We start from the raw sequence: 19195 nt of genomic DNA on the forward strand, positions 1-19195 counted from the left end.
TAGATTGACAGATTAGAAAGATGAAGCAGCCACGTGAAGATAATGATGATGAAATTAACAGGTAATATTCACTGATGCTTTTGAAGTACCAGGCACTGTAAACATTTTATACCAAATAAGTTATTTATCTTCATTATAATCCTCTGAGGTGTTACCATCACCATTTATAGATGGTGAAGTAATTTGTCCAGTCATATAAAGACAGTATACTTGCAACTTGGATTTATATCCAGGTAACACTTATGGGCATATACGTCACACACACTCTTTTGAGCTCTCAAATGGTAGGGTGTCTTATTTATCTGGCTCACAGTAGATGCTCAAGAAATGGTTAGCAGACATGACGAGTACGATTCTCCATCAGTGACACTGTAACATCATGATTTTAGCCCAATCTTCCCTTTTTTTTTTTTTAGCCCAATCTTCCAACAGGATAATATACTCTTCTTTAAGTCCTTCACTATATTCAACTCTTGCTTTCTTTCCCTAGTTTAGTATCATTGCGAAGGCACTTTAAATCAAAAATTTTTAAATGTTATGTGTATTCATGTTTCTTAATCGCCAAAGTATGAATATTTGGGTGAATCCTCTCAAAATAACAAGATAACATAAAACTGTGTAGTGAAAGCAAATAAAATCTAGGGATTAAAGTACTACTTCATCTTTGTAGTATCAGTGCTTGGGAGAGCAGAGAAAGCAGAGAATGGGAGAAACAGAAAGTTTGCCATTATCCTACCACTGTATATATATAGTGGCCAGTCTATTCATGACAATGGTTCTTAATTGTTTTTTTAAAAAGATTTTATTTATTTATTCATGAGAGACACAGAAAGAGAGGCAGAGACACAGGCAGAGGGAGGAGAAGCAGGCTCCATGCAAGGAGCCCGATGCAGGACTCAATCCCAGGAATCCAGAATCACATCCTGGGCCAAAGGCAGATGCTCAACCGCTAAGCCACCCAGGCATCCCCGGTTCTTAATTGATACCATGCCATGCTTCCTTGTCTCTCAAAGATCCTTCAACATTCTGCAGAATTTCCAAATCTTATGGTAAATCCCTTTTTAAAAATTCACCATCCCATTCCAAACTCACCTTGCTAAGGAATGTCCTTTACCTCCTGGTTTTCAGTTAAGGTAGCTCATGTATGAGAACAGACTATTTCCTCTAAAGTTGGAAACCCTATCATTCATTCCACATCAGAATTATGTCAGTGATATAATTCCTTTTGAAGATAATTTACTTACAACATCAAATGCCAGAAAACATAACCTGAAATATAAGCTATGTAAGTGCCCTTTACTTCCAAGTGTCCATCCAGACAGTTCTAATCGTTATGTTTCACTTTCCTAGTCACAGATAGGAAACCATGGAGCCAGCAAGATTATTCAATTTATCTAAAACTTAAGACTATTTGAAGCCAGCTTCTTTACAAACCATAATTATCTGTCAGGGTTTGGTATAGAAAATAAAAGGTCTTAAGTATTTCAAAAAGACATCTATTACAAGTAACTATTTTTAAAATTGGTAGGCACGCTGGAGGAAAAATCATAATAATCACTGGACTATTTATTTCAATGTAAACTCTCTTAACTATAATCCAGCATGGAGAGGTAACTGTTGCTGTTATCAGTAATGATGCCAGCGGTAATAGGTCAAAGCCACAAAACTTGACACTAGACACTAGATCATGGAGTCCAGATGCAGCAAACGTGACAGAGCAAGCTGTCTACTTTGCCTAGAATGACTCCCAGAGTGCATGTGCCTGCACAGAGCTATGCAATTAGTACTCACCCTTTAGGATTCAGATTGCAAAGCACATCCACCATTAAGCCTGCTCTGATCTCTTATAGTCTTTTCCTTGATTACGTTCTCACTGCACTTGTAAAAATTAAAATGTGTGAAACAGACACCAAAATAATGGTATTCTTAGAACACAGATCAGGCCATTTTTCTCTACCTTAGCTAGTCTCCCACTAAAGGATATAGTAAAGCTTAATTCTTTTTTTTTTAAGATTTTATTTATTTATTTTTCATGAGAGACACAGAGAGACAGAGAGGCAGAGACACAGGGAGAGGGAGAAGCAGGCTCCCTGCGGGGACCTGATGCAGGACTTGATCCCAGGACCCCGGGATCATGACCTGAGCCAAAGGCAGACACTCAACCACTGAGCCACCCAGGTGCCCCAGTAAGGCTTAATTCTTCAAGAGGAAAGTAGGAAATTTTGCAAGAAGTATCAGTGTCACAGTGAGAGTGTATTATATACAAATTGGTTTTATTAGAGATCAAAAACTTTATTCACACCACCTTTTACTTCTTTTGCAGCTTTAATTTTTAACTTTAAAAACATTTTCTGGATCCACTGGTTGACTAAATATCTTTACATGCCCATTAGCTAACAAAACTTCTATGTAGGACTTGAGTAAAATTGCATGCTTACTGCTATCAGAAAGGCATATTCATTTATAATCTACTCATTTGTTCTTACAAACAGCATTATTGCAAAGAAAGATATACACATAACTCCTACATCCTTCATGCCGTTCTAGCATTAATCTTCTGATGTCTAGCAAGATAAGAACTCTTAGTGAATGGTTTGCTACATTTCTCCTAGCGCTCTCTCCAGTGTAAGATGATATAGAATAAGGGATACACTTTAACTGAGACTTCCCACAGTTTTTATATTCGTTTTCCTTCTCTCCTGTGTGTATTCAAGAAGAGATGCATATTGCCTGTCTTTCCCATGTTACACATATTGGGTTTTTCTCCAACGTGAACTAACTTATGCCAATTAAGGGATTAATATGGGCTAAAGACTTTCCTATGAAGGCAACAAATGTTCTCCCTACAGTATGAACTGTGATGGACAGTAAGGCTTGTACCACTGGCTAAAGACCTTCCCATATTCATTACATTCTTTTTTCAAGCATAAATTTTCAGGAAAGATCTATGCCTGAAGTGTATTATGACAAATATTGTATTCATACAGTTTCTCTCTTGTATGATTTTTCACATGTATAATGATTCACGCGGCCTAGAGGCTTTTCTACACTTAGTGCACTACTGGGTTTACCTCCATTATGTATTCTCTGATGGGCAGTAAGATTTGAGCCTTTGCTAAAAGCTTTCCCACATTCGTTACATTTATATGGCTTTTCTCCAGTATGAATTCTCTGATGTACAGTAAGATTTGAACTACAGCTGAAAGTCTTCCCACATTTAATACATTCATAGGGCTTCTCTCCAGTGTGAATTCTGTGATGTTGAAGCAAGGATGACCTATGACTGAAGGCTTTCCCACAAATGCTGCATTCATACGGTTTCAATCGAGAGTGATTCCTTAAATGCATATTCAGGGATTCTGGCTGGTTGAAGGATTTCCTGCATTTTTGACATTCGAAAGGTTTTTCTTCATTATGAATACTCTGATGCTGAATAAGAAATGATAAGCTGCTAAAGACTTTGAGACATTTGTTACATTCAAATTGTTTCTCTATAGTGTGAATTCTTTGATGTCGAGTAAGGTGTGAACTACAGCAAAAGGCTTTTCCACATTCACTACATTCATAAGGTTTCTCTCCAGTATGAATTTTCTGATGGTGAATGAGAGATGACCTATGAATGAAGGCTTTCTCACATATTCGACACTCATACAGTTTTTCTTGTGTATGAATTCTCAGATGTTCAATGAGATGTGAAACACGACTAAATGACTTTCCACAGTTCATACATTCATATGGTTTCTCTCCAGTGTGAGTACTCTGATGATTAGTAAGTGAGGACACATGGCTAAAGGCCTTCCCACATTCGATACATTTGTAAGGTTTCTCTCCACTGTGACTTATCTGATGTCGAGTTAGGGATGAGCCATGGCTAAAAGTCTTCCCACATTCATGACACTCATATGGTTTCTCTCCTGTATGAATTCTCCAATGGCGATTAAGGATTGATTGTTTGCCAAAGGCTTTCCCACATTCGTTGCATGTATAGACTTTTTCTCTATTATAAGTCTCCTCAAGGGTAAGAGATTTGCTCTGGCTGAAAGCTGCCATACTTTCTTTAGAATTCAAAAGTTTCTTTTCACCACCATTGATCTCCTCATTTTTTGTAACAGATCTTTTTGGTAAGCTCTTCTTAAATATATCATGTTTATGTGATTTCCCTTCAGCAGAAATTCTCTGTGGTTCAGAAAGAATAGACTTTAAATGGAAGATGCTTCTAAGTGCATCGTATTTGTAAACACTTTCCCCAGTGGCACTTCCTCTAAAGGTGAGGGTCACTGGTCTGAAATGTTCTACCTGATTTTCATGCGTCCCATCTATATATTCCCAGTCGCTGTTAAAATCTGAAAATTCATGACTCTGTTTTATAGCTTTTTCTATTTTTACCATTTGGGGTGAATCTTCATCATAAATATCCTCCTTCGTTAGTAATTTCTTGTTTTCCCATCTTGATTCCCAATCTGAAATATATCAAGAAAGCAAAACACTGCTTTTTCTGTACTTCTTGAAAAGAAACTTCTGTGGTAAGAAAAAGAGACTTAAAAAAAAATAGAGCACATCTCCACCCCCAAAAAGTACATGACTGACAATTCTCATATATTCAATAATTTCTGAACAAAGTTCAAATGGAGCAGAGAATAGAGACAGCTCACAAAGATGGGAACAGAGTGTAATAAGGGAAATGAGTTAAATACAGGCAATCAATATGTGGAATAAAAATGATACTATCAGAAAAACACCACACAGGTATTCTGGATTCCAACCCAACATTCTATTCTGTACCTACATTTATGTAAAAGACCACATTTTGTCTCACAGCCTTGGTTCTCCAACCTTCAATTAATCTCAATGTGCTGTCAGATTAGCACGCTTAAAATGCACAATTTATACAGTAGTAAGTACATCAAAAAGTTAACAATGAACACAATATTCTTTATCACCTCAGAAAGATTTATTAGGCTTTGTGTAGGGTCTGTGTAAAATCATATTATGTACTGGACACTAGGAAAGATTGTTCCTAGAAATCTTTTTATACATTCTTTACTTCCTCTAACACTTATGTTCACATGTGATCTCTGAAGCTCAGTTTTAGGGGAAAAGTAATTTCCCTTCTTTTTTTTTTTTAAATAATTTTTTTAATTTTTATTTATTTATGATAGTCACAGAGAGAGAGAGAGAGGCGCAGAGACATAGGCAGAGGGAGAAGCAGGCTCCATGCACCGGGAGCCCGATGTGGGATTCGATCCTGGGTCTCCAGGATCGCGCCCTGGGCCAAAGGCAGGCGCCAAACCGCTGCGCCACCCAGGGATCCCCAGTAATTTCCCTTCTGACAGCCTTTCTTCACCTAAAATCATTGGTATATTTTTCCCTAGGTGGTCTTAAAAAGAACAACTTTCTTTATTTTGTTTCAAATAAAATAACAATTTGAATTATTATGATGGCAAAAACCTTCACTTCTGATCAGATAACATAATAAATAAAGATAATAATTTGGGATGGAAGAATGGCTGTTTTAAAATCTAAGTGAGGATCCCTCACTTTGTGACATTGGGATCTCTGAAGACAGTATCCCTAAAATACCCTAAAATACCTCCATACTTTCTACAAGGATGTTTAACAAAGACCTCTCTTGCCTGATTCTCCATGACTTATCTGGAAACATACCTTTTGATGTTTTTTTCTCCACCATCCAAGGTTCTTTCCCATCCTCCAGTAAACTGATCAAATATGGCTTAGGTATGGAAGGACCTGCTTACAGGAAAAATATAGAACCTGTTTAAACTGTGGTCCTCATGGAGGAGAGGCCACCATCATAAAAGGAACCAAAGGCAGTTTTGAAGGATGGTCACTGAAATGGGAAGACGAGCTTCAGGGAGGGCACAAAAGAACTCTACACATCCTTGGGAACATGAAATAAAATTTCAGCCATTTACTCAAGAGAATTTCTAGTAATTCTGAGTAACAGAAGATTTCCCTCATTGGGGTGAAGAGGGAGATACGCTTACCTACAGAAACCAGGTTCTCATAATTCTGGACCATCACATCCTTGTATAAATCCCTCTGAGCAGAATCTAGCCATCCCCACTCTTCATGAGAGAAGTCCATGGCCACATCACTAAATGTCACCTGAAATAGCAAACATATTTAGGCTCAATCACAGCCAAGGCCACTTCTGTCACTGGTTAAGGGATAAAATTACCCTGGCTATAGAAGAAAGGGAATAAGATTCAGCAGTTGTGGCAATGATCAGGAATCTGATCTAAGGGATCCCTGGGTGGTGCAGCGGTTTGGCACCTGCCTTTGGCCCAGGGCACGATCCTAGAGACCCGGGATCGAATCCCACGTCGGGCTCCCGGTGCATGGAGCCTGCTTCTCCCTCTGCCTATGTCTCTGCCTCTCTCTCTCTCTCTCTCTCTCTCTCTGTGTGTGTGTGACTATCATAAATAAATAAAAATTTTAAAAATCTGATCTAAATGAAGTAGTAACTGGATGATTAGATGTTTGGCATTGTTTTACAATAACAGTAAAAGACAAATACAAGCACTTTGCTTCAGGAGAGTTAATTCTGTCAAAGGAAGAATTCTAAAATTTTTAAAAAGCAGCATTCAACATTTGACAGTATATAGCCAAGTGCTTATTTGTGTTTTTTATAGTTTACATGATGAGTAAATAAAAAATGATGATCCACTAAGGCTCAAAAAATGATCCAATAAATTCAGAAAAGATACTTTTAAATACAGACACGTATAGAACTTATATTTATTTTTAAGATTTTATTTGAGACAGAGAGTGAGAGGGAGAGCACAAGCCAGGGTGGCAGAGGGAAAGGGAGAAGCAGGCCCCCCCAGTGAGCAGGGAGCCCATCACAAGGCATGATCCTAGGAGCCCGGGATCATGACCTGAGCAGAAGGCAGACACAACTGACCAAGCCACCAGGTCCTACATACACAACTAATTAATAAACAAAAACCATTTATGGAATATAATTAAACCTTGTATTGATAATCTATAATTAAAATAATTTGAGACTCCTGGGCAAGATGACTAAAATAGTTTCATGCCATAGGCAGTCCCTGAATTGGACCTTAAAGTAGGGCAAAGAACTAGAGGACACATTTCAAGAAAAATATTCTAAGGCAATAGTACCAACTCATGATATTTAAAATAGCAAAACTTTAGAAAAAGCTTAAACGTACAGTAATAGTTTGTTAGTCGAATTATAATATATACAAAAAACGTAGGCATTTAAATGGCATTATTATTATCTTTCATTGGTGAAACAGACATTGGCTGTGATAAATTTTTCTTTTTTTTTTTTTGTGATTTTCATTCCAAGAGTGATTGATTCAATATTCTATTACTTTATTTGGATATTTTGCATGTATGTTCATTCCAAGATCCAAATTTTTCATTCCAAGAGTGGTTGATTCAATATTCTATTACTTTATTTGGATATTTTGCATGTATGTTCATTAGCGATATTGGTTTTTGGTTTTAAAGAGGGAATTTAGGGCACCTGGGTGGCTCAGTGGTTGAATGTCTGCCTTGGGCTCAGGTCGTGATCCTGGGGTCCTGGGATCAAGTTCCGCATCAGGTTCCCTACAGGAAGCCTGCTTCTCCCTCCACGTATGTCTCTTCCTATGTGTGTCTCTCATGAATAAATAAATAAAATCTTTAAAAAAAATAAATACATAAAAAGGGAATTTACCTTTGTCAGGTGTTGGGAAACTATTAAGAATCTGCCAAGCAGAAAATCCTCTCCACAATGTCAAAAAGAGAACAGTTTTGCTACTGAATAAGCATTACAGTGGATTGTAACACACTTCATAGGCAATCACTAATGAGAATGCAAGGACAGAAAGAAATCCCACCCTTATAAAACCAGGCAGGTATAATCCACTACATAGACGTTTTCAAAATAAATAATAACTTGTCTTCAAGTAGACGGACTAGGCATCATCATTTGCTAATACATTTAATCCTAAATTTGGTAATTGGAGTGGCCAGTAGTGTTAATTGCTTTTGCCCCAAGAAAAATAAAACTTCTCCCATCTGTATGACAAATGGGTAGTTAGAACTTGGAAGCCAGGAGCCTAGGCTAAGCTCCCACACAGACAGGGAGATAGAGGTGCAGCGTCCTTCAAGTTTTCATTTCAAAGAGATGGCTCCAAGGCCTTAAGAAAAACTTTACTGCCCTGAAAAATTGGCAGAGCCTTATTTAGCTTTGAAAAAGATTCACAAGTATCTCAAAGGGACAGAGAACATGTTTACAGTTACAAGTTTCCCTCAAAGGAAATATTCTAATAAAAGGGGGGGGTGTTTCTTCCCTTTCAGCATCAGGGAAAATTCCTTTTTCCATTTGTATTTACTCTTACCCAGGTATTAAGGTTATGCTAGCCTTATATGAATTTCAAAGTTTCCCATCTTTTCCTACTTTCCGCAATGGTTTCAAATGATTGGTTCTTACAAATCCCACTTTGATAAATCAAATTTAAAAATCAATACTAAGAGGTGCCTGGGTGGCTCAGTCGGCTAAGCATCCAACTCTTTTATATATATATATATAATAAATTTTTTTTTATTGGTGTTCAATTTGTCAACATACAGAATAACACCCAGTGCTCATCCCGTCAAGTGCCCCCCTCAGTGCCTGTCACATTCACCCCCACCCCCCGCCCTCCTTCTGTTCCACCACCCCTAGTTCATTTCTTGACTTCAGCTCAGGTCATGATCTCAGGTTGGTGAGATCGAGCCCCACACACATCAGGCTGCACACTCAGTGGGGAGTCTGCTTGGGATTTGCTCTTGCCTTCTCCCTCTGCCCCTCCCCTCCGGTGCATGCATACTCTCTCTAAAATAAATAAATAAATATTTTTTTTAAAAAATCAGTATTAAGTTAATGCATGACACTATATTTTACTCCACCAATGCAAAGAGATTTCATATTTTCAGTTTTGAACACATATTGATGAACATCATTGTATTTTAAGTCTAAAAAAGGAAACTCATGTAATCTGATTAATAGATACCCTTTGTTCTTTACTTAGATCAGGGCTTCTTAACCTTGGCACTACTGACATTTTAAGTTAGTTAATTCTTTGCTGTGGGAGCTGTCCCTGTGCCTTGTAGAATGTGTAGTTAGTAGCATTCCTAGCCTCTACCCATTAGACACTAGTAGCCAATTCCGCCCTCCCCCTGCCCAGGCTGTGACAACCAAAAATGTCTCCAGACATTATCAAATGTCCCCTATGGACAGGGCTAAGAGGGACAAAATCACCCCTGTTTGAGAACCACCCCTTTAGAAAACATTTGCAGTTCCCTAAAAGATTCTCTTTTTTTTCTTATTCTACCTATACCTAAGGTGTTCTCTGAGTTTAGTGTAACTTCACTTCTCTCTCTCCCTCCCTGGTTCCACGGGCCACCAAAACCAGTTCCAGCCTTGCTTCCCCAGGGATGTGTCAACTCGTTCTTCCCCTTCAATGCGTGGGCAACCTGGGATGTTCATTCATCTTTGTCCCCAGAAGAATTTAGGATATTTGCCCCAGAACTTATCTTAATTTCTTATGCTTTCTTACTTTTCTACCAGCCCTGTACTGCTCAATAAAGTCACTCAGTAGCCACATTTGGCTATATAAGTTTAAATCAATAAAAATTTTAAAAGATTTAAAAATTCAGTTCCTGGGTCACTTTAGTCATGATTCAAGGGCTCAAATCATATGGAGCTGGTGGCTACCATACTGGACAGCACACATAAAGAACACCTCCACCACTGTAGAAAGATCTCTCAGTATTGCCCTACATCATAGGCAATATGAGTACACTCAAACCCATGTATGATTCTTCCTAACAGATACTTCAAAAGGGTGTACAAAATGAATCAAGGGCGTTTGGGTAGCTCAGTCAGTTAAGCATCCAACTCCTGATTTTGGCCCAGGTCATGATTTCAGAGTCCTGGGATGGAGACCTGCTCAGGCTCCACACTCAGTGAGGAGGCTCCTTGAGATTCTCTCTCTTCCTCTCCCTTCCTCTCCTTCTGCCCCTCACTGCCCCACTCTCACTCATGCTCTTTCTCTCTCTAAATTAAATAAATATATCTTTTAAAAAAAATGAATCAATGAATGATTTTGGGAACTAGTTCACTTCAGTTTTTACTTTAAAAAAAAAAGTAGTTTTTCAATTCTAGTTATGTAATATTCCCAGGAAACCAGACTCTGCCCAACATGCACATATGCCACTAGTGCCTTCTGTGCACGCTTCACCTTCCACCCCATGGTTCTACCCACCATTTTTTCAAAGCTTATTCGGTCAACAACTATTTACTAAGCATCTGTTTTGTACCAGATACCACTCTGGGTACTGAAAACAGTCAACAAAAAAGAAAAAAAAAATCCCTCCCAGAAGAAAGGCATGAACAATGACAACTCTGTTCACTAAACAAAGAGTGTATTACCTACTGAGTGATAATCACTGCCGAAAACAACAAAGTAGTGAGGAGGAGAAGGGATTGTTAGAAAAAGTTGACTGCAGGGAAGCTTTACTGAGAAAGTAACCACAGAGCAAAGATGTGAAGGAGGAAAGAATGCAAGCTTGTACCGATCTGGGGGAAGACTGTTCCAAGCAGAGGGTACAGCAATTTCCAAGGCCTGGAAGCAGTAGCCAGTGGCTAGAGCTCACAGGGAACAAGGGGACACGGAAGATGAGATCAGAGAGGTAAAATCCTAACTGCACAAAGCTTAAGTCACTGTAGAACTCTAACATCTGAGTTAGGGCAAAGGAAGAATTTTATTTTATTTATTTTTTTAAAGATTTTATTTATTTATTTATTTATTTATTTATTCATTCATTCATTCATTCATGAGAGACACAGAGAGAGACAGGGGCAGAGACACAAGCAGAGGGAGAAGCAGGCTCCATGCAGGGAGCCAATGTGGGACTCAATCCCGGGTCTCCAGGATCAGGCCCTGGGCTGAGAGCGGTGCTAAACCGCTGAGCCACCTGGGCTGCCCAAAGGAAGAATTTTAAGCTGAGGAACGACAGGACGGTGACAGTGGTGGTGGCTGTGACCGTGTAACCGTTGGTCGGATTCGGTGTATTTCCTGTCTGTTTGAGATCCAACTAGAGTGTCTGAATGTAAGTCATAAGAGAAAGAATCGAAGAGGACTCCAAACAGCTCGTGACTTGAACAACTGAAAGGATTGATCTACCACTAACTGAGACCACAAAATACCGCTGTGACAACCAGAAAGCAAATAACCTAAAATTCCAAACCTGAATTTTTGAATTGTAATAAAAACAAAAATTTTGCTCAAACTTGTACGGAGACTTGGAGCAGAAAAATGGTAGAAGATGGTAGAAGACAGGAGCAATGAGAAGAGACAGCACTTTGGAGCTCTTCTGGGGGCTGCATCCTTTGCTACAGTGAGACGAATCATCCATTCGGTCCCTAAACGGATAGGAACCGGCAAGAGACGCAAAGCAAACATTCCAGAGTCCTGCTAAGGTGTTTCGGGAAGATCGGGGGGGGGGGGGGGGCGACGACTTACCTGGAACATGACTTGTCAACACAGTCCTCCTTCCCAGGCTCTTGACTTAAAGAAGAGTAGTGTCCCGAGAAGGCAGATCAAGAACACACACAAAAAGGACCCATGAAAAGAACTGAGGCTTATCCTGCAGCGCTGGGACACATCTGCAAGGAGAAGCACACCGGGAATCACCTGCTAGGGCTGCATTCTCCCCCGGAACCAGCAGAGCGTTCCGCCGCACGTTCCCCAGGTGCCAGCGACACTCTTTTTTTTTTTTTGAGACAGACTCACAAAACGGCAGTAATAACGTTACGAGCGCGTCCGGTCTTCGCAACTACGCACGACAGACATTCACGTATGCCGCGTTCCTCTCCTAAACGGTGGGAACACACCCTCGGCGGTACTGGGCCAGTCTGTCCAAGGCTGCACCAATGCAAGAGCGTCGCGCTCGAGACTGGATCGCCCAAGAACCGCCGCGGACCGGGTTCTCTTTGGGTGCGCACGCTGCAAAGCCACACCCCTTTTACCGGGCGGACGGGCCCAGGGAGCCAAGGCCCTGCCGGGACCCACACTTGCCTCAGTGCCCGGCGGGCCCTCCCTGGCCCTGAAGCCCGGGCCCCGGGGATCCCGAGCCCGCCCCCCCCCCCCGCGTACTTGACACGCGGGGCCGCGGAGACAGAGGACCGCGGCCGCCGCCGTCGGGAGGACGGCGCTACCCGGGGGGAAATCCGCCGCCTGCCTCAGATTACCGCTAGGCGGACGGAGGTCGGAGCCCGCAGCGGAGCGACATTTCCCAGCTTCCTCCGCCTCGCCTCCGCGACGAGTTACCAGCGCCTCGCACGTCGCCGCGTAAAACCACACTTCCCAGAAGGCTGCGCGTTCGCGCGCGCGCTTTGGGCGCCGGGAGAGAACGGCGCATGCGCCTTCACGAGGACGCGCACACCGAGCGTCAAGAGGACGGCAGGGCCGGCCTCCGCTTGCTTCTTAGGTACAGGGGCGCCCAGGGCACGAAACTACACTTCCCAGAAAGTGATGCGGCCGCGAAAGACCTTCCGGGTCGCGGGTCAGCTGGCGCGTACGCCCTCCTGCGGGGCCGTGGACAGTCCCCCGGTGGGCGTGCTCCCGCCGGAGGTCTCCGTGCTGCGCCCTGGGCCGCTCCTCGGCAGCCCTTGGGGGCTTTGGGCGTTTGACGCCCGCCTGCCCGGGACTGTGGTCCCTAAAACGCCCTGTGTCCGGGCTGTCATGGCAACAGTTGTCGGCGGACAAACGACACTCCCTGGACATTCGTGCGGCCGCGTCACGGCTGTTGACTGCCGCCGTCTGGTGTACAGGTCTCAGCAGTGGCGGCCTCAGGTAAGTGCTTTAAGGGAAAAGGCCTTACCTGCTCCTGTAACCCGCGGGGCCTGCCCCACTTCGGTCCCCAGAAGCGCGTCCTCGCGCCCCTCCCCCAAGCCCCACCCAGACGCGCCCTGGACGTACTTGGACGGAGACCAAAGCGGCCTGCTGCGGGTGTATATTGGAGTTGTCTCCTTTACTTTTTTTTTTTTAATTAATTTTACATATAATTAATCATTTCATTTTAATTTTGCTTATTTTGGAATTATACTATGTGAATTTTCTTGTATATGTTAAGTACTTAGGTGCGTTAAGATGCATTAAACAGTGCTTCCACCTTGGCAGATCCCTCGCGGCCGTGGTATCGAACTCCTGGAGCAAGAGTCGTCTGCAAATGCAAAGCGTATTCCCATCCACGCCTTCATTGTGCAATGACAAATTGTTGTCGAAAATTGTGCCAATTTGCCCTCGTACCGTAGTTTATAGTTGTTGTTTTTTTAAGATTTTATTTATTTATTCATGATAGACATAGAGAGAGAAAGGCAGAGACACAGGCAGAGGGAGAAGCAGGCTCCATGCAGGGAGCCCGATGTGGGACTCGATCCTGAGACTCCGGGGTCACGCCCTGGGCTGAAGGCTCAACCGCTGAGCCACCCGGGATGCCGAGTTTATAGTTATTTTGGTTGCCAGTTATTACTGCCAGCACTTGATTTTGTGACATTTTCGAATTTTGCCAATCTGCTAAATGTGAAATTGTGGCTCAGTGTGGCTTAAATTTGCATTTCTTTTGTGGTTAAATAAGATTGAGACTCTTTCCATGTGTCTGTTGGCTTTGATAATTCCTTCCCTGAGAATTGCATATCTTTTGGTCACTGTTCTTTTAGAGCAAAGGCCTTTTTGATGTTAAAATGCAAGCTATAAGAAAAATGCAAGATTTTAAAGGAGTGTAGAGACTAGGACATTAGGGCAGCCCCGGTGGCTCAGCGGTTTAGCCTGCCTTCAGCCTAGGGCGTGACTCGGGAGTCTCGAGATCCATCGAGTCCCACGTGGGGCTCCCTGCATGGAGCCTGCTTCTCCCTCTGCCTATGTCTCTGCCTCTCTCTCCGTGTCTCTCATGAATAAATAAATAAAATCTTAAAAAAAGAGAGAGAGAAATAAAAAAAAAAAGAGAGAGAGAGAGACTAGGACATTAGAGTTTTTTCCCCCCGAGTTTTCTGGACTTTGGAACTGGACTCAGTATCCAAATGTGTTTTCTACAGTTTTTGTGTGTTTGGGGGTGTGAAATTCTGTTTTTCTCCTGCTGAGGATTTGTTGAGCAACTTGAATCTGTGAAGTGGTATCTTCCTTTGCTCAGCAAATTTTTCTTCCCTTTTATATATTGCCTCTTCCCCATTCTTTCTTTTTGTGAACGCCAGTTGGTAGGTCTTTCTAGTCTGTCGTTCATGGGCCTTATATCCTTGTCTATCATTTCCATCTTTCAGTGTCTATATTCCATTCTGGATATCTCTTCCACTCTGTTTCCTATTCATAATTCCCGTTCCAGGGAATTCTTTTCAGTTTCAGTTTTTAAAATACTTTTGGTGACATGGTAGACAAAATTGATTCATAATATGCAAGTGATAATACCAATAACAAGATTTTATAAATGTTCCTTGTAAAATTTTTTTTTAATTCTTCACACAATTTGCTTTGTTTCCTTTTTTGGCTGGTTATCTTTCTTTGTCTCGTTGTCCTTGAAAAGAGATGTTATGGGGCTTCGCAATATCCTTGTATGGAAGTACCTTTCTTTCCTAGAGATGACATAATTTCATTTTTGGACAAGTTCTGCGATTATTACCAGTCTGCAATCACTTTAAACTAAATTTAGTCATTAAGTCCCTGCTTGGTCCGGCCAGTAAACCTTACATAGGGATTCTTCGTTGTTGCTGCTTTTTCTCATAACCTTCCTGGGAGAATTACAAAGCTTTCCTGTTGAGTCCTCAGATGTTTGGTACATAAATTAAGTTCATGGTGGGGTCAGGGGAGTGGCTAACCTCAAAAGACTAGAAGAGGCATGCGGGTTCAAGTGAGAAGTTTAAGTTGAGGGCTAGTCTTGTTCCAATAGCTATTTATGGCTAGCTCTTTTTATTATTATTATTAAGATTTTATTTATTTATTTATGAGAGACACAGAGAGAGAGGCAGAGACATAGGCAGAGGGAGAAGGGAGTTCCACGTGAGGAGCCTGATGCGGGATTCAGTCCCTGGAGCCTGGGATCCAAAGGCAGATGCTCAACTGGTGAGCCACCAGGTACCTCTCTGGCCAGCTCTTTTTTTTTTTTAAGATTTTATCTATTAATTCATGAGAGACACACAGAGAGAGAGGCAGAGACACAGGCAGAGAGAGAAGCAGGCTCCATGCAGGGAGCTCAATATGGGACTCAATCCCGGGACCCCAGAACCATGCCCTGGGCCAAAGGCAGGCACCAAACTGCTGAGCCATCAGCAGGGATTCCCCCTATGGCCAGCTCTTAAAGAACATCACTTCAAAGCTGAACCCCTAATATATGAGCGCTGTAGATAGGATAGAGGCACTCTGATGAGTAGAGAATTAGAGGAGAAATCTAGGGGCAGGTGGAATGGGAATTCAGAGGCATAAATAAGCTGGTTTTAAATATGCCAGTCTCTTGAGAAAGAAAATAGAGGCAGAAGAGATCAGTAAGGAGACATGAAAATACTTTATGTGTCATACTGAACCCACTCCTTCGACTAGCCCTAAGCTGCCTTTACTTTTTCTATTAGGCAATATTTGTAGTAAATGGTTTTACTGTTGGAGTTTATCTGGCCAAGGGCACATTTTAGAATATGAACTTGGAAGAAAAGCCAGTTCATGTTGATTCTGAAACTGTTCCAAGTTTCAGGGCAAAAAAGTAAGTTTGGAACTGTAACTTCCAGAGACATCAGAAAATCATCTATTTTTGCTATAGGGAGAAATTCCTGCTAAGACCTCCTGGGGAGATCTTTGTCCTGTTACTGTTTCATTCTCTCTCCATCTATCACTTTATAATAAGCTTACACAGTCCATTATAGGCCAAAGTTTTAAATCCAGGCATCTAGTCCCAGTTCTCCTGTCACTGGTTTGAAGACCTGTCCGTTCCCAGTCTGGCCCAGGACTGACCTCAGAATGCCCATGTTCTCTTCTTCCATCCTTGAGGAACTCTGACATCCTACATCTGTGATTATTTATGTAACCAGTATGAAGTTCACACAAGACTAAAGGTGAACCCAGTGGGAAGTGTCAGGTATGCATACATTGTTTTGGTAGGTTGGCTGGGGTAACCTGAGTATAACTAAGGGCTGGTGTCAAGGGCCTCTTTTGTGACTATGATGGGGGGAGAATGCCCTTCTCACTTCTTTTCCTCCCTCTTTGATCATGGAGGAATCAGAATAAACCTTGCTTAACTTTCAAAAAAGATTTCATTTATTTTTTTAAGATTTTTTAAAAAAGATTTTATGTATTCATGAGTGACAGAGAGAAAGAGGCTGAGACACAGGCAGAGGGAGAAGCAGGCTCCATGCAGGGAGCCCGATGCGGGACTCCATTTCAGGACCTCAGGACTACACTCCAGGCGGAAGGCAGGCACCAACCCACTGAACCACCCAGGGATCCCTCAAATGAGTAGACTTTGAGTAGATTATCCTCCATAGTGGGGGTGGGCCTCTTCCAGTCAAAGATCTTAGGAGAAAGAGACTGAGAACCCCTCAGGAAGGAGTACTGCCTCCAGACGCCTTCAGATTCAAACTGCAACATCAACCCTTCCCTGAATTCTCTTCTACTGGCAAGAACTCAGACTTACCAGCCCCCACAATCATGTGAGCCAATCCCTTAAAGGGATATCTCTATTTATCTATCTAATGTATAGACATACACACACCCCTCTTACTGTTTTCTCTGGAGAACCCTAACAAATTCAACTGCCATCTCATTGAGCTTTTCTGTGGATTAGTCACCATGGCTACTGATAATCCCAACTACTATTCGATGGCTCTGGAACATCACTAGTAGAAAATGCTAGCCTTCTGTTAACATTAATCCATCTTTGTTTCTTAAATTCCACATATGAGTGAAATCATATGGTATTTATCTTTCTCTGTCTGACTTACTTTACATTAGCATTATATTCTCCACAACCAAATTGTTGCAAATGGCAAGATTTAGGTTTTTTTAATGCCTGAGTAATATTCCTTTGTATACCACATCTTCTTTATTTATCTACAGATGAACCTTTCATTTCTTCCATATCTTGGCTATTGTAGATAATGCTACAGTTAATATAGGGGTGCATATATCGTATTGAATAAGTGTTTTTGTTTCTTTTTTTTTTAAGATTTTATTTATTCATGAGACACACAAAGAAGCAGAGACATAGGCAGAGGAAGACCAGACTCCCTGTGGGTAGCCTGATCTGGGACTCGACCCCAGGACCTGGGGATCACAACTTTAGCCGAAGGCAGACACTGAACCACTGAGCCACCCAGGTGTCCCAGTGTTTTTGTTTTCTTTGGGTAAATAAGCAGTAGTCAAATTAGGGGATCATATGGTAATTATACTTTTAATTTTTTGAGTAACATCCATATGATTTTCCCCAGTGGCTATACCAGCTTGCCTTCCCACCAACAGAGGGTATGATTTCCTTTTTCTCTCCATCCTTGCCAACACTTGTCATTTCTTGGTGTTTTGATTTTAGACATTCTGACAAATGTGGAGCAATATCTCATTGTAGTTTTAATTTTTTTTTCTTTTTAAAGATTTTATCTATTTATTCATGACAGACACACAGAGAGAGAGAGAGAGAGAGAGGCAGAGACATGACACGGGACTCAATCCCGGGTCCTCAGGATCACACCCCGGGCCAAAGGCAGCGCTAAACCACTGGGACTACTGGGGCTGCCCTAATTTTCTTTTCCTTGAAGATTAGTCATGTTGAGCGTTCTTCCTGTGTATGTCTCCTTTGGGAAAATGTCTAGGTTCTCTACCCATTTCTTAATTGGATTATTTAGGCAGTTTTTTTGTTACTTTGAATGACATATTGGACTGGATGGACCTAAATATATTCAGAACATTCCATCCAAAAAACAGTGGAATATATGATTTTTACAAGTCACATGGAACATTCTCCAAAACAGATCACATGTTAGGCCACAAAATAAGTCTCAGTACATTCAAAAGGACTGAAATCATATCATACATCTTTTCTGACCACAAAAGTATGAAACTAGAAATCAACCACAAAAAATACCCCTGGAATTTTTGGTATGTACATGGAGGTTAAGTAACATGCTACTAAACAATGAATGAGTCAATCAAAAAATCAAAGAGGAAATTAAAAAATACATGGAGTATTTCTAGTTTGAACAATAGTCTTTTGGTTTCAGATTTTTTCCTTTCAGCACTTTGAATATATCATGCACTCTCTTCTGGCCTGCAACATTTCTGCTGAAAAACCAGCCAATAACTTCATGGGGTTTCCCTTTCTCTCCTTTTTTTTTTTTTTTTAAGATTTTATTTATTTATTCATAGAGACACGGAGAAAGAGAGGCAGAGACACAGGCAAAGGGAGAAGCAGGCTCCATGCAGGGAGCCTGAATCCCGGAACTCCAGGATCACACCCTGGGCCTAAGGCAAGCACTAAACCGCTGAGCCACCTAGGCGTCCCTCCAGGGTGTCTTCTGTGCATTGCCCACACTCTAATGTGGTTGAGCCACATTTGCCTTCAGTCCAGTCATCTGGAATGGCTCTCTTTGCTGTGGTAGGATTTGGTCCTGTGCTCTATGGGGCCAGTCTGGGGGCTGCCTTGGACTTGTAGTTTGGCCTGCTCTCAACCTGTCTGCCAGAACTAGAATCACATGGAACTATATGGTGCTGTCCCTGCATTGTACTCTGAGTGGGACCTGCAGTCAGACCCAGGGTCTGGCCCTAATCTGTCTGTTGAGGTTGCAGTGACCCCAAACTTCAGGGCTCTCTCTTTGTGATACCCCCTGTGAAGTTTTTGTTGGTGGACAGTGCTGGCAGTCACATCAGATGTTTGCCCTCAGCCTACTGCTAGGCTGCAATCGAATAGTATGTGGTTATCTTCTCTCCTCAGGGCAAGAGTCACTTTGGAGTGGTGCTGGCCACTGTCAGTGCTGCTTGGAGAATGAGATGGGTCAGGCATTACTTTGGAGGGACTCCTGCCCAGAGAAGCCCAGTAGAGTGGAATGGATGGACCAGATCCACAAGTGAAGGTAGGGGTATGGCACATGGTGTTAGCAGGGTATTAACAGGTCTGCTTGCAGGAGGAGACTTGACCAGAGTTACTT

The 19195-nt window shown here is 41.9% G+C and overlaps 2 protein-coding genes across 11 annotated transcripts in view; one reads left to right on the forward strand and one right to left on the reverse strand.

Annotated features, from left to right (window-relative positions):
* Positions 1-720: 720 nt before the first annotated feature.
* ZNF181 (zinc finger protein 181) overlaps positions 721-19195 on the reverse strand; it is a 46744-nt gene continuing 28269 nt past the window's right edge. For 2 of the 10 annotated variants that reach the window (XM_055309595.1, XM_055309594.1), the window contains 4 exons: positions 11544-11686; positions 6006-6126; positions 5665-5751; positions 721-4460 (listed from right to left, as the gene is read on the reverse strand). In XM_055309595.1, coding sequence (XP_055165570.1) covers positions 2980-4460; positions 5665-5751; positions 6006-6126; positions 11544-11552 — 1698 coding nt within the window. In that variant the 5' untranslated portion in view covers positions 11553-11686 and the 3' untranslated portion in view covers positions 721-2979. The other 8 variants (XM_055309598.1, XM_055309599.1, XM_055309593.1 and 5 more) reach the window with 8 other exon arrangements.
* Positions 11880-19195, forward strand: part of LOC129500149 (uncharacterized) — a 55382-nt gene continuing 48066 nt past the window's right edge. Inside the window, exons 1-2 of the mRNA XM_055310273.1 lie at positions 11880-12875; positions 18982-19120. Coding sequence (XP_055166248.1) covers positions 11880-12875; positions 18982-19120 — 1135 coding nt within the window. The remainder of the gene's footprint in view (positions 12876-18981; positions 19121-19195) is intronic.

Source organism: Nyctereutes procyonoides, unplaced genomic scaffold (genome assembly GCF_905146905.1).
Source record: "Nyctereutes procyonoides isolate TBG_1078 unplaced genomic scaffold, NYPRO_anot_genome, whole genome shotgun sequence".
Taxonomy (NCBI): domain Eukaryota; kingdom Metazoa; phylum Chordata; class Mammalia; order Carnivora; family Canidae; genus Nyctereutes; species Nyctereutes procyonoides.